This window comes from Sus scrofa, chromosome 7, assembly GCF_054392235.1.
Source record: "Sus scrofa isolate SSC_HxYL_T2T_F1_AM1 chromosome 7, Sscrofa_HxYL_maternal_Yorkshire_Landrace_v2.0, whole genome shotgun sequence".
In the NCBI taxonomy this organism is placed as follows: domain Eukaryota; kingdom Metazoa; phylum Chordata; class Mammalia; order Artiodactyla; family Suidae; genus Sus; species Sus scrofa.
Genome location: NC_139389.1, coordinates 21,845,201 through 21,859,573, shown reverse-complemented (window position 1 = coordinate 21,859,573; position 14,373 = coordinate 21,845,201). Strand labels below are relative to the sequence as shown.

At 37.8% G+C, this 14,373-nt stretch overlaps 1 protein-coding gene across 1 annotated transcript; it reads left to right on the top strand.

The window, feature by feature from the left end:
- The first annotated feature begins 347 nt into the window (after positions 1 to 347).
- On the top strand, positions 348 to 1,286 carry LOC146401251 (olfactory receptor 2B8-like). The gene has a single exon (XM_084967739.1). It carries the CDS (start codon positions 348 to 350, stop codon positions 1,284 to 1,286), a length of 939 nt encoding a protein of 312 aa, XP_084823865.1.
- The last annotated feature ends 13,087 nt before the right edge of the window (positions 1,287 to 14,373 follow it).

The window sequence follows — 14,373 nt, the reverse complement described above, 5'->3', positions numbered from 1 at the left end:
TATTCCCAGTTTCTCTAAAGAGTACATATATTCTTAGAGTACTTTTAAGTCCTATTAAACTCGATCTGAAGCAGTCCTTTTATACGTATGATCGATGCAAAAACCATTGTTGATTTTTCGTATATAAAATATCAATGTTTTTGTGATAACGTACAACTAAATTGGGATAAGATATGTCAGTCCCAATAAGCACATCCTTTTTTCCCCAAATATCTGCTTATGCTTTCCCATGGTCTTGTCTTTTAACGAGATAGGTTCACTTCCTCCCATACCCCCACCCTTTTTCAAGGTACCCTTTCAAAATAACTAAATGCTTTTTCTTGTTAGGAACCATGTGCTAACACAGGATGGAACAGAGAAATGGAAGTTCTTTCACTGGATTTATCCTGCTGGGTTTCTCTGACAGGCCTCAACTGGAGCAGGTCCTCTTTGTGGTTCTTTTGATCTTCTACGTCTTCACTTTGCTAGCAAACACAGCTATCATTGCATTGTCCCACATGGATTCACATCTTCACACCCCTATGTACTTTTTCCTCTCCAACCTAAGCTTTGTGGACCTGTGCTATACTACCAGCATTGTCCCCCAGCTCCTGGTTAATCTCAGAGGATCAGACAAATCCATCTCCTTTGGTGGTTGTGTGGTTCAGCTCTACATCTCTTTGGGGTTGGGAGGTACAGAATGCATCCTCCTAGGAGTTATGGCACTTGACCGCTATGCAGCTGTTTGCAAGCCCCTTCACTACACAGTAATCATGCACCCCCGTCTCTGTGCCCTGATGGCTTCTGCTTCATGGATCATTGGTTTTGCTGACTCCTTAATACAGACAGTGCTCATCTTCCTTTTACCACTCTGTGGGAGAAATGAATTAGACTACTTCTTTTGTGAGGTCCCTCCTTTGCTCAAGCTTGCCTGTGTTGACACCACTGTGAATGAGTCTGAGATCTTCTTTGTCAGTGTCATCACTCTTTTTATACCTGTTGCAGTAATCATGTTCTCCTGTAGTCAGATTGTGAGGGCCGTCTTAAGAATAAAGTCTTCTGCAGGGCAGAGAAAAGCATTTGGGACTTGTGGATCCCACCTGATAGTGGTCTCCTTGTTCTATGGCTCAGCCCTCTATGCATATCTTCATCCCAGCAGCAATGACTCCCAGGATCAGGCCAAGTTCATCTCTCTCTTCTACACCATCATTACCCCCATGATCAATCCCCTGATATATACATTGCGCAACAAGGAAGTGAAGGGAGCAATGAGGAGGGTGCTTTGGAAGGATTCTGTCTCCAGATGACGGGTTGAGGAAGACAATTTAATGAAAGGACTTTGATTGTCAGAGCTCTTTGGATGTATGTGTGGCCCATGTGTCATTGAAAATTGAGCCGGAAATTCTGATGGGACTTTCTTTACTTCAATTCTCTTTCAACAGTGAGTTTTCAGAATCTAAGTTCATGGATTCATTCCAATTCCTAGAGATGTACAACATCTTATTTATATTTACTATTATTTTTATTGTTGTTGTTGTTATTATTTTTATTATTGAGGCCAGGCCCACTGCACATGGAAGTTCCTGAGGCATGCATCAAACCTTAGCCACAGCAATGACAAAGCCAAATCCTTAACCACTAGGCCATCAGGGGACTCTTATATTTATTATTATTATTATTTTAATTTTTATCATTGTTGATTTACAATGTGATGTCAGTTTCTGCTCTAGAGCAGAATGTCCCAGCTGTACATATACTTTCTCTTTTCTCATATTATCTTCTATCATGTTCTATCACAGTGATTGGATATAGTACCCTGTGCTATGCATCAGGACCTCATTGCTTATCCACTCCAAATGCCATAGTTTGTATCTACCCTATACTCCCAGTCCATCCCACTCCTTCCCCCCACACCGGCAACCAGAAGTCAGCTCTCCATATCTGTGAGTCTGTTTCTGTTCTGTCGATAGGTTCATCTGTGCCATATTTTAGATTCCACGTATAAGTGATATCATATGGTATTTGTCATTTTCTTTCTGAACTTCAGCTGGTATAAGAATATCTAGTTGCGTCCATGTTGCTGTAAATGGCATTACTTTTTTATTATTATTTTTTTTTATTGCTGAGTAGTATTGCCTTGTGTATATGTACCACATCTTCTGAATCCATTCATTTGTTGATGGACATTTAGGTTATTTCTATGTCCTGGCTATTGTGAATAGTGTTGCAATGAACATAAGGGTGCACCTGTCTTTTTGAATGAGAGTTTTGTTCTGGTTTAAGCCCAGGATTGGGATTGGTGGATCATACAGTAGTTCTATATTTAGTTTTCTGAGGAACCTCCATAATGTTTTGCATAGTAGCTGTACCAGTTTACATTCCCATCCACAATGTAGGAGGGTTCCCTTTTCTCCACACCTTCTCCACTATTTGTTATTTGTAGACTTATTATTTAAAAAAATTTTTTTTAGGGAAGCACCTGGGGATTATGGCAGTCCCTAGGCTAGGAGTCAAATCAGAGCTGCAGCTGACGGCCTACCCCACAGCCACACCAACACAGGATCTGAGCCGCCCGTGTGACCTATACCGCAGCTCATGGCAATGCCAGATCCTTGATCCACTGAGCGAGGCCTGGATCGAACCCACATCCTCATGGATACTGGTCAGATGCATTTTTTCTGAGCCACAATGGGAACTCCATTTGTAGACTTATTAATGATGACCATTCTAACCGGTGGTACTTCATTGTAATTTTGATTTGCCTTTCTCTACTAATTAGTGAAGTTGAGCACTTTTTCATGTGCCTGTTGCTCATCCGTATGTCCTCTTTGGAGAAATGTCTATTTAGGTCTGCTGCCCATTTTCCCCTGGGTTCTTTGTTTTTTTGCCGTTGAGTTGTATGAGATTTGGAGATTAAGCCCTTATTGGTTGCATCGTTTGATACTATTGTCTTTGGTTCTGTGTGTTGTCTTTTTTTTTTTTTTTTTTTTTTTAATGGTTTCCCTTGCTGTGCAAAAGCTCGTAAGTTAGTTTAGGTCCCATTGGTTTATTTTTGTTTTTATTTCTATTGCCTTGGGAGACTGACCTAAGAAAACATTTGTAAGGTTGATGTCAGAGAATGTTTTGCCTAGGTTCTCTTCTAGGAGTTTTATGGTGTCTTGTCTTACATTTAAGTCTGTAAGCCATTTTGAGTTCTTTTTTTTGCATGGTGTGAGTGTGTGTTCTAGTTTCATTGATATACATGCAGCTGTTGAGTTTTCCCAGCACCGCTTGCTGAAGAGGCTGTCTTTTTTCCCATTTTATATCCTTGCCTCCTTTGTCAAAGATGAATTGACCATAGGTGTCTGGGTTTATCTTTGGGCTCTCTCTTCTGTTCCATTGGTCTGTAGGTCTGATTTTGTACCAGTAGCACACTGCCTTGATTACTGTGGCTTTGTAGTATTGTCTGAAGTCTGGGAGAGTTAGGCCTCCTGCATGGTTTTTGTTCTTCAGGATTGCTCTGGCAATTCTGGGTTTTTATGGTTCCATATAAATTTTAGGGTTGTTTGTTCTAGTTCTGTGAAAAGTGTCCTGGGTAATTTGATAGGGATCTCATTGAATCTGTAGATTGCTTTTGGTAGTGCGGCCATTTTAACAATATTAATTCTTTCAATCCAGGAGCATGGAATATCTTTCCATTTCTTTGAATCCTCTTTAATTTCCTTGATTAATGTTTTATAGTTCTCAGCATATAAGTCTTTTACCTCCTTGGTCAGGTTTATTCCTGAGTATTTAATTTTTTGGGGTGTGATTCTTAAAATGTATTGTATTTTTATATTCCTTTTCTAGAATTTTGTTGTTGAATATACAGAAATGCAATTGATCTCTGAATGTTAATCTTATATCCTTCCAGTCTGCAGAATTTGTTGATTAGTTGAAGTAGTTTTTCTATGGATTCTTTGGGGTTTTCTATATACAGTATCATGTTATTTGCATAGAGCGACAGTTTTAGCCCTTTTCTTCCAGTGTGGATCTATTTTATTTCTTTTGTTTGTCTGATTGCTGTGGCTAGGACTTCCACTCCTATGTTGAGTAAAAGTAGTGAGAGTGGGCATCGTTGCCTTGTTCCAGACTTTAGTGTGAAAGATTTCAGCTTTTCTCTGTTGAGTATGATATTGGCTGTGGGTTTTCCATAACATAGAAATATACCTTTTATGAGGTTAAGGTATATTCCCTGTATGTGCACTTTGGTATGAGTTTTTACCATTGACGGATGTTGGATTTTGTCAAAAGCTTTTTCTGCAACTATTGAGATGATCATTTGACTTTTATTTGTTAATGTGGTGTATGATGCTGATTGATTTGTGTATATTGAACCACACTTGTGAACTTGGGATGAATCCCGCTTGTTGGTGGTGTATGATCTTTTTTATACGTTTTTGCATTCAGTTGACAACAATTTTGTTGAGACTTTTTACATCTGTATTCATCAAAGCTATTGGCCTATAATTTTCTTTTTTGGTAATATCTTTATCTGGTTTTGGCATTGGGGTGATGGTGGCATCATAGAAAGTCTTTGGAAGTGTCCTTTTGGAAAAGTTTAAGAAGGAGTGGTTTTTTTAAAAATTATGTATGAAGTTTCTTTCTTTTTAAATTTTATAGTGATTTTTATCTTTTCCATTATAGCTTGTCTACAGTGTTCTGTCAATTTTCTACTGTACAGAGTAGTGACCCAGTCACACATATACGTATACATTCTTTTTTCTCCCATTATCATGCTCCATCATAAGTGACTAGTTATAGTTCCCAGTGCTATACAGCAGAATCTCATTGCTTATCCATTATAAAGGCCATAGTTTTGCAAAGTACATATTCAATTTCATTTCTAGTGGTTGGTCTGTTCAAATTTTTCAAATTTTTTTTTTAAGGGCCACACCCATGACATATGGAGGTTCCAAGGCTAGGGGTCTAATCAGTGCTGTTGCTGCCGGCCTATGCTAGAGCCACAGCAATGCCAGATCTGAGCCGCCACTGTGACCTACTCCACAGCTCACGGCAATGCTGGATTCTTAACCCGCTGAGTAAGGCCAGGGATGGAACCTGCAACCTCATGGTTCCTAGTCAGATCCATTTCTGCTGCACCACGATGGGAACTCCAAATGATCTATTTCTTCTTGATTCAGTTTGGGTGGGCTGTATGTCTCTAGGAATTTGTCCATTTCTTCTAGGTTGTCAAATTGGTTGGCATATAATTGTTCATAGTATTCTTATGTGGTTTTTTTTTTGGTATTTCTGCAGTATCTGTAGAGATTTCTCCTTTTTCATTTCTTATTTTGTTTATTTGGGTTCTCTCTCGCTTCTTGGTGAGTCTGGCTAGAGGTTTGTCAATTTTGTTAACCCTTTCAAAGAACGAGCTCTTGGATTCATTGATTTTTTTTTTCTATTGTGTTTGAATCTCCATTTTATTGATTTGAGAGTGAGGCCCTTCAGTTGTTATACCTGTAGATTTATTGTCAATGAAGCATTCTCAGCATTTGCAGTGAATAGGTTATTGGGGCTGCTCATGACTGATGGGATGTCACGGGTGTCAAAGCCTTTTTCAGGAGCCCACTGCTGATTCTGTGTTAGCAAGTTACAGTGTTTGCCAAATATTTTTAAGTCCCTATTTCAAACATTTGGAGATTGTACAATAGGCCTGCAAGATTCTCTTTGGAAAGTTTCTTTATTAATTTATAGCAATGACAACTCTTCTTGTTTTAATGTACTTAAAGGGAGCATCAAGGCCACAACGCGTCATTTTTAGCATGAGATGAACCTCTCTACGGATTGATTTCCTGTCTTGGAGAGAGCCTCTTATACTCCCCCAAATTATTTCTCTTCATATTCCTCCACAACATGTTACATTATGGTTTGTATTTGGCTTGAAATAACATATATATTAATATGTTATTACACACATGGATATACACATGCACGAGGCACGTACTCCACATGCAATCTCTTGTAGGTCAATATCTTAACTCTTTCTTGAGGATGACTAGTAGAAAAAAAAATGTTTCCTCCAGTTCATGCGACTTAGAACTTATAGGTGTATAAATGGTGTAATTCCAGTGTTCTCTGAGATAAGTACAAATATACAGAAGTAAATGTGGCAACTATTTATTCCTGAAAGTCATAATAAAAGGAAAACGGATAGAATTTTGCTGCAGTAAAGAGTTCCATGGAACAAATTATACTCCTTTTGCTCTTGTGATAGATACACATAATTTCGAAGATTTACATGCGCCATTCTTTCAGGCTCTGAATTGGACTTTGGATCAAGAGTGGTCTGTGCTTGCACATAGGCCAAACCTAGAGAATACTTTCATTTATTACACTATGTAGAGGGCTTTTGGTCTAAACAGTAGTAAAAATCTAGCCTTAGGAGAGGAGTAATAAGTAGACTGAAAGAAATGAATGATAAATCTTGTTCTTACTTATTGTTTCCCAGATTTACTGAGATTTCAATAACATGTAACATTGAGCAGGTTCAAAGAGCAGAAACTGATTTGACGTACCTATATGGTGCAAAATATTTACCACATAGTGTGTTGGATAACACTTCCACTATGTCAAATATTTACCCTTTTTTGTGGTGACAGCATTTAAGACATCTACTCTCTTAGCAACTTTCCAGTGTGTAATCTAGTATATTTAACTATAATCACCATACTGTACATTCAATCTCCAGAATTTATTCATTTTATAACTGGAAGTTTGTACCCTTTGCCCAGTATCTCCCTATTTCTCCCGCCATTCTTCTCTCTGTTTCTACAAGTTCAGGTTTTCTAGATTCCCCAGATATTTGAGATCATCATATAGTATTTGTCTTTCTCTTCGGACTTATTTCACTTAGCAAAATGCTCTCAGGGTCCATCTCTGTTATCACAAAGGGCTGTATTTCTTTGTTTCTCATGGTTGAATAGTATTCCTTTGGCTATGTTTGTATACCATATCTTCTTTATCCATTCATTTCTCTGAACACTTGAGTTGTTTCTGTATCTTGGCTATTGTGAGGTCCGCTGCCTTGAACATGGTAGTGCTGATATCTCTTGGAGATCGTGATTTCGTTTTTGGGGATAAGCCCTGAATTTAGATTTCTGGGTAATATAGGTAGTCTCTTTTATGAAATTTTTGAGGAGTTCCCATCGTGGCACAGCAGAAACGAACCCAACCAGGAACCATGAGGTTGCGTGTTTGATCCCCGGCCTCACTCAGTGGGTTAAGGATCTAGTATTGCTGTGAGCTGTGGTGTAGGTCACAGATGCTGCTTGGGTCCTGCGTTGCTGTGGCTGTGGCATAGGCTGGCAGCTGTAGCTCTGATTTGACCCCTAGCCTGGGAACCTCCATATGACATGCGTGCCACCCTAAAAAGCAAAATAAATAAATAAAAAAAAATTTTGAAAAATCTCAAACCCTCCTTGAAAAAGACACTTGCACCCCTATGTTCATTGCAGCACTATTCACAACAGCCAAGGCATGTAAACAGCCTAAATATCCCTCGACAGATGAACGGATTAAGAAGATGTGGTATATATACACATGGAATACAACTCAGCCATTAAAAACAACAAAATAATGTGATTAGCAGCAACATGAATGGAACTGGAGACTCTCATACTAAGTGAAGTAAGTCAGGAAGAGAAAGACAAATACCATATGATATCACTTATATCTGGAATCTACTATATGGCACAGTTGAACCTCTCCACAGAAAAGAAACTCATGGACTAGGAGAATAGACTTGTGGTTGCCAAGGGGGAGGAGGAGGGAGTGGGATGGACTGGGAATCTGGGGTTACTAGTTGCAAACTATTGTATTTGGAATGGATAAGCAATGAGATCCTGCTGTATAGCACTGGGAAATTTATCTAGTCACTTGTGATGAAGCATGATGGAGGATTATGTGAGAAAAAGAATATATATATATATATATATATGACTAGTATATATGACTATATATATATATGACTAGTATATATGAATATATATATATATATATATATATATGACTGTTTCACTTTGCTGTATAGTAGAAAATTGACAGAACACTGTAAACCGAATGTAATGGAAAAAGTAAAAATCATTTAAGAAAAAAAGCAAATAAGTGACTCCAAAAAATTTTTTATTGAAAAATCTCCACAATATGTCCATAGTGGCTTACCAACTTACATTCCAATCGACAGCGCACAGTGTTCCACTTACTTCACATTGTCACCACCTCTTGTTATCATTTGCCTTTGTGATGGTAGCCATTTTTCTCTCTCTTACCGTTTTATTGAGATATATTTGATATATAGCACTGTATAAGTTTAAGCATTAGAGTGTAATGATTTGATGTACATGCATCATGAGATGATTATCATAATAAATTTAGTATACATCCATCATTTAATATAAGTACAAAATTAAGGAAAGAGAAAACTTTTTTGTCCTTGTGGTGAGAACTCTTTAATTTACTCTCTTAATAAATATCATTTATGACATATGACAGTATTAATTATATTTAACATTTTGTATGTCATGTCAATGGTAGTTTTTAATCTTATAACTGGAAGTTGCACCTTTTGACGCTCTTTTTAAAAAAACTTTTATTGTTATTTCTCCAATACATTTTTTTTCCTACTGTACAGCATGGTGACCCAGTTACACATACATGTATACATTCTTTTTTCTCACATTATCATGCTCCATCATAAGTGACTAGACCTAGTTCCCAGGGCTACAGAGCAGGATCCCAGTGCTAATCCATTCCAAAAGCAATAGTTTGCATCTATTAGCCCCAGGCTCCCAGTCCATCCTACTCCCTTCCCATCCCCCTTGGAAACCACAAGTCTATTCTCCAAGTCCATGGTTTTCTTTTCTGTGGAAAGGTTCCTTTGTGCCGTATGTTAGATTCCAGATATAAGTGATATCATATGGTATTTGTCTTTCTCGTTTGGACTTCACTCAGTATGAGAGTCTCTAGTTCCATCTACGTTGCTGTTAATCACATTATTTTGTTCTTTTTTATGGCTGAGTAGTATTCCATTGTGTATATATAACCACATCTTCCTGATCCATACATCTGTCAATGGACGTTTTGGTTGTTTCCATGTCCTGGCTATTGTGAATAGAGCTGCAGTGAACATGTGGGTGCCTGTGTCTTTTTTAAGGAGAGTTTTGTCCGGATATATGCCCAAGAGTGGGATTGCTGGGTCATATGGTAGTTCTATGTATAGTTTTCTGAGGTACTTCCATACAGTTCTCCATAGTGGTTGTACCAGCTTACATTCCCACCAACAGTGCAGGAGGGTTCCCTTTTCTCTATACCCCGTCTAGCACTTGCTATTTGTGGACTTATTAAGGATGGCCATTCTAACTGGCGTGAGGTGGTATCTCATGGTAGTTTTGATTTGCATTTCTCTAATAATCGGGGATGTTGAGCATTTTTTCATGTGCTTATTGACCATCTGCACATCTTCCTTGGAGAAATGTCTATTCAGGTCTTTTGCCCATTTTTCAATTGGGTTGTTGTTTTTTTGCTGTTGAGTTGCATAAGTTGCTTGCGTATTTTGGAGATTAAGCCCTTGTCAGTTGCATCATTTGAAACTATTTTCTCCCATTCTGTAAGTTGTCTTTGTGTCTTCTTTTTAGTTTCCTTTGCTGTGCAAAAGCTTGTCAGCTTGGTTGCGTCCCATTTGGTTATTTTTGCTTTTAATTCTGTTGCTTTGGGAGACTGACCTGAGAAAATATTCATAAGGTTGATGTCAGAGAATGTTTTGCCTATGTTCCCTTCCAGGAGTTTGATGGTGTCTTGTCCTATATTGAAGTCTTTCAGCCATTTTGAGTTTATTTTCATGCATGGTGTGAGGGTGTGTTCCAGTTTCATTGATTTGCATGCAGCTGTCCAGGTTTCCCGGCAATGCTTGCTGAAAAGACTGTCTTTTCCTCATTTTATGTTCTTACCTTCTTTGTCAAAGATTCATTGACCGTAGGTGTCTGGGTTTATTTCTGGGTTTTCTATTCTGTTCCATTGGTCTATATGTCTGCTTTGGTACCACTACCACACTGTCTTGATGACTGTGGCTTTGTAATATTGCCTGAAGCCTGGGAGAGTTAAACCTCCTGCTTGGTTTTTGTTCCTCAGAATTGCTTTGGCGGTTCCATGTAAACTTTTGGGTTGTTTGTTCTAGTTATGTGAAATGTGTCCTGGGTAATTTGATAGGGATTGCATTAAATCTGTAGATTGCTTTGGGTAGTATGTCCATTTTTACAATATGAATTTTTCCAACCCAGGACCACAGAATGTCTTTCCATTTCTTTACATCCTCTTTAATTTCCTTGATTAATGTTTTATAGTTCTCAGCATATAAGTCCTTTACTTCCTTGGTCAGGAGGTATTTGATGTTTTGGGGTACAGTTTTAAAAGGTATTGTATTTTTGTATTCCTTTTCTAATATTTTATTGTTCGTATACCGAAATGCGACTGATTTCTGAATGTTAATCTTATATCCTGCTACTTTGCTGAATTTGTTGATCAATTCAAGTAGTTTTTGGGTTGAGTCCTTAGGGTTTCCTATAGTATCATGTCATCTGCATGCAGTGACAGTTTTACCTCTTCCCTTCTTATTTGGATGCCTTTTATTTCTTTTGTTTGTCTGATTGCTGTGGCTAGGACTTCCAGTACTACATTGAATAACAGTGGTGAGAGTGGGCATCCTTGTCTTGTTCCAGATTTTAGTGGGAAGGCTTTTGGCTTTTTTCCATTGAGTATTCTATTTGCTGTGGGTTTGTCATGAATGGCTTTGATTATGTTAAGGTATGTTCCCTCTATGCCCACTTTGGTAAGAGTTTTGATCATGAATGGATGTTGGACTTTGTCAAATGCTTTTTCTGCATCTATTGAGATGATCATGTGGTTTTTGAGTTTTCTTTTGTTAACGTGGTGTATGATGTTGATTGATTTGTGTATGTTGAACCATCCTTGTGAACCTGGGATGAATTCTACCGGGTTGTGGTGTACGATCTTTTTTGTATGTTTTTGGATTCAGTTGGCTAAAATTTTGTTGAGAATTTTTGTGTCTGAACTCATCAAAATATTGGTCAATAGTTCTTGTTTGGTGGTATCTTTGTCTGGTTTTGGAATTAGGGTGATGGTGGCATCATAGAATATCTTTGGGAGTGTTCCTTCTTCTTCAACCTATTGAAAAAGTTTATGGAGGATGGGTATAATTTCCTCTTTGTATGTTTGGTAGAATTCTCCTGTGAAACCCTCTGGTCCTGAACTTTTACTTGTAGGGAGTGTTTTTATGACATATTCAATTTTATTTCTAGCGATTGGTCTGTTCAGTTGATTTGTTTCTTCTTGATTCAGTTTTGGCAGGCGGTAGGTCTCTAGAAAGATGTCCATTTCTTCTAGGTTGCCGAATTTGTTGGCACATAGTTGTTGGTAGTATTCTCTTATGGTTTTTTGTGTATCTGTAGTATCATCAGTTGTGGCTTCTCCCTTTTCATTTCTTATTTTGTTTATTTGGGTTTTTTCTCTCCTCTTCTTGGTGAGTCTAGCCAGAGGTTTGTCAATTTTGTTTACCTTTTCAAAGAACCAGCTCTTTGTTTGATTGATTTCTTCTATTGTTTTTTAATCTATGTTTTATTGATTTTCTCTTTGATCTTAATGATTTACTTCCTTCTGCTGACTTTAGTTTTTTCGTTGTTCTTTTTCTAATTCACTTAGATGTTGGGTTAAGTTGCCAATTTGAGATTTTTCTTCTTTTTTGATGAAGGCCTGTATTGCTACGAATTTCCCTCTGAGCATTGCTTCTGTGGCATCCTATAGATTCTGAATGGTTGTGTCTTCATAATCATTTGCCGTGAGATATTTTTATATTTCTTTCTTGATTTTCTCATTGACCCACTGGTTTTTTAGTAGCATGTTGTTTAGTCTCCATGTAGTCAGTTTTTTCTCATTTCTTCTCCTGTGGTTGATTTCTAGTTTCATGCCATTGTGGTCAGAGAAGATACCTGAAGTATTTCTACACTCTTGAATTTGTTGAGGTTAGCTTTGTGCCCCAAGGATGTGATCAGTTCTTGAGAATGTTCTGTGTGCACTTGAGAAGAATGTATACTGTGATTTTTTTTTTTTTTGGATGTGATATCCTGAAAATGTCGTTTAAGCCTAACTGTGCTATTGTGTCCTTTAGGATCGCTGTTGCCGTATTGATTTTTCTGTCTAGAGCATCTGTCCATTGATGTGGGTGGGGTTTTAAAGTCTCCTACTATGATTGTATTCCCATCAATTTCTCCTGTTATGTCTATTAGTATTTGTTGGAGGTATCTGGGTGCTCCTATATTAGGGGCATATATATTGACGATTGTAATATCCTCTTCTTGAATGGATCCTTTAACCATTAAATAGTGTCCTTCTTTGTCTTTCCTTATGGCTTCATTTTAAAATCTATTTTGTCTGACATGAGTATTGCAACTCTTGCTTTCCTGTCTTGTCCATTGGCATGAAATATGTTTTCTCATCCCCTCACTTTCAATCTATAAGTGTCCTTTGCCCTAGGGTGAGTTTCTTGTAGACAACCTATTGAAGGTTTTTGCTTTTTTATCCAATCTACCAGTCTTTGTCTTTTGATTGGAGCATTCAGTCCATTGACATTTAAGGTGATTATTGATAGATATGTATTTATTGCCATTTTAATCCTTGTTATCCAGTTGATTCTATGTTTCTCTTTTCTTCTTTTCTTTTTTTGGTTCAATGGTTTCCATTTATTTTATGCTTGAGTACTTTTCTTTTCAGTTTTCGTGAATGTAAAGTTTGGTTTTGATTTGTGATAGCCCTGTTTTTTAAGTACGTTAACCCCTTCTTATATCTGCTTGCTTTAGCCTGATATTCATATAGGCTCAAACACATCATTAAAATAAAAAAAAAAGAATCTATATTTTCTTACTTTCCTTCCCTACATTGTGTGATTTGGATGTCTTTTTTTTTTTTTTTTTTTTTTTTCAACATCTTCATGTTTAGATCTGTATGCTGGCTTATTTAAGTGACTGCTTTCCAATTGTGGTTTCTTCCATCCTAATTCTTCTTTTTTTCTTTTTTTTTTAAATTTGGAGAAACCCTTTGAGTATTTCTTTTAGAAAGGCTTCAGTATTGCTGTTCTCTTTTAGCTTTTTGTTGTTGTTGTTGTTGTTGGGGAAATTCTTTATTTCCCCTTCTATTTTAAATGATATTCTTGCTGGATAGAGTATTCTAGGTTGCAAATTTTTTCCTTTCAGCACTTTAAATATACCTTGCCACTCCATTCTGGCTTGTAGTGTTTCTGTAGAGAAATCAGCTGATAGCCTTATGGGGCTTCCCTTATAATTAATGCTTTGCTTTTCTCTTGCTGCCTTTAGAATCTGTCTTTAACTTTTGCCATTTTATTACAATATGTCTTGGTGTGGGCCTGTTTGGGGCCCTCTGTGCTTCCTGTATCTGATACCAGTATGCTTTAGATTTGGAAAGTTTTCAGCCATAATTTCTTCAAATGTACTTTCAATCCCCTTTTCTTTTTCTTTTCCTTCTGGGATTCCTCTCATGCGTAGATTGGCCTGCTTTATATTATCCCATAGGTCTCTTACATTGGTTTTGTGTTTTTTCATTTGGTTTTCTTTCTGCTGTCCAGATTGGGTGTTTTCCATTATTCTATCTGCCACGTCACTAATTCATTCCTCTGCATCATTCATTCTGCTCTTTATTGCCTTAAGCTCAGTTTGTATCTCTGCAAATGAGTTTTCTAGTTTTTCTTGGCTCTTCCTTATATTTTCCAGTTCCTTTCTAAAGGCATCTGCATTACTGTTCATATCCTCTCTTAATTCCTTCAGTATTTTCACTATCTCCCTTTTGAACTCAATGTCTGTCAGACTGCAAGGGTCTGTTTCATTGTTGACTGCTAGGTGAATGCTCCTGTTCCTTTAACTGGGAACGGTTTCTGAGCTTCTTCATCTTGCTTGTGTTTTTCTTTTTCTGTGAGTTTGGGGAAGCCAAACTGTAGTCTTGTAAGGCTATGCAAGAATACCTCTTTGTAATTTTTGGGGGGTTACTATTTATTTTTGGTGTGGGAATTTGAATATTTGCTCTTTCTTTGGTGTGAGCAGGCTGTTATCCCCAAGATGCTCAATGCTCAATGTGTTTTCAGGGAGAAGGAGGCAATGGGTAGGGCCAGCAGTTAGTGCCTAGTCGTTGGGCTCTCAGCAGCAGGAAGGTGGCACAGGCTGCTCCTAGTTCCAGGGCCCTGGGAAGCAGTAATAAGCTCTAGGCAGATCTTCCAGGTGACCTGGAGCATTTGGCAGAAGCAGCAGCAGGGCGTGTGAGTTCCCAGGGGAGTGAGAGCAACAACAGCTTGTGTTC

What these genes read in the sequence shown, in the direction of transcription:
- LOC146401251 (XM_084967739.1), top strand. Translation starts at nt 348, where the DNA reads ATGGAACAGAGAAATGGAAGTTCTTTCACTGGATTTATCCTGCTGGGT.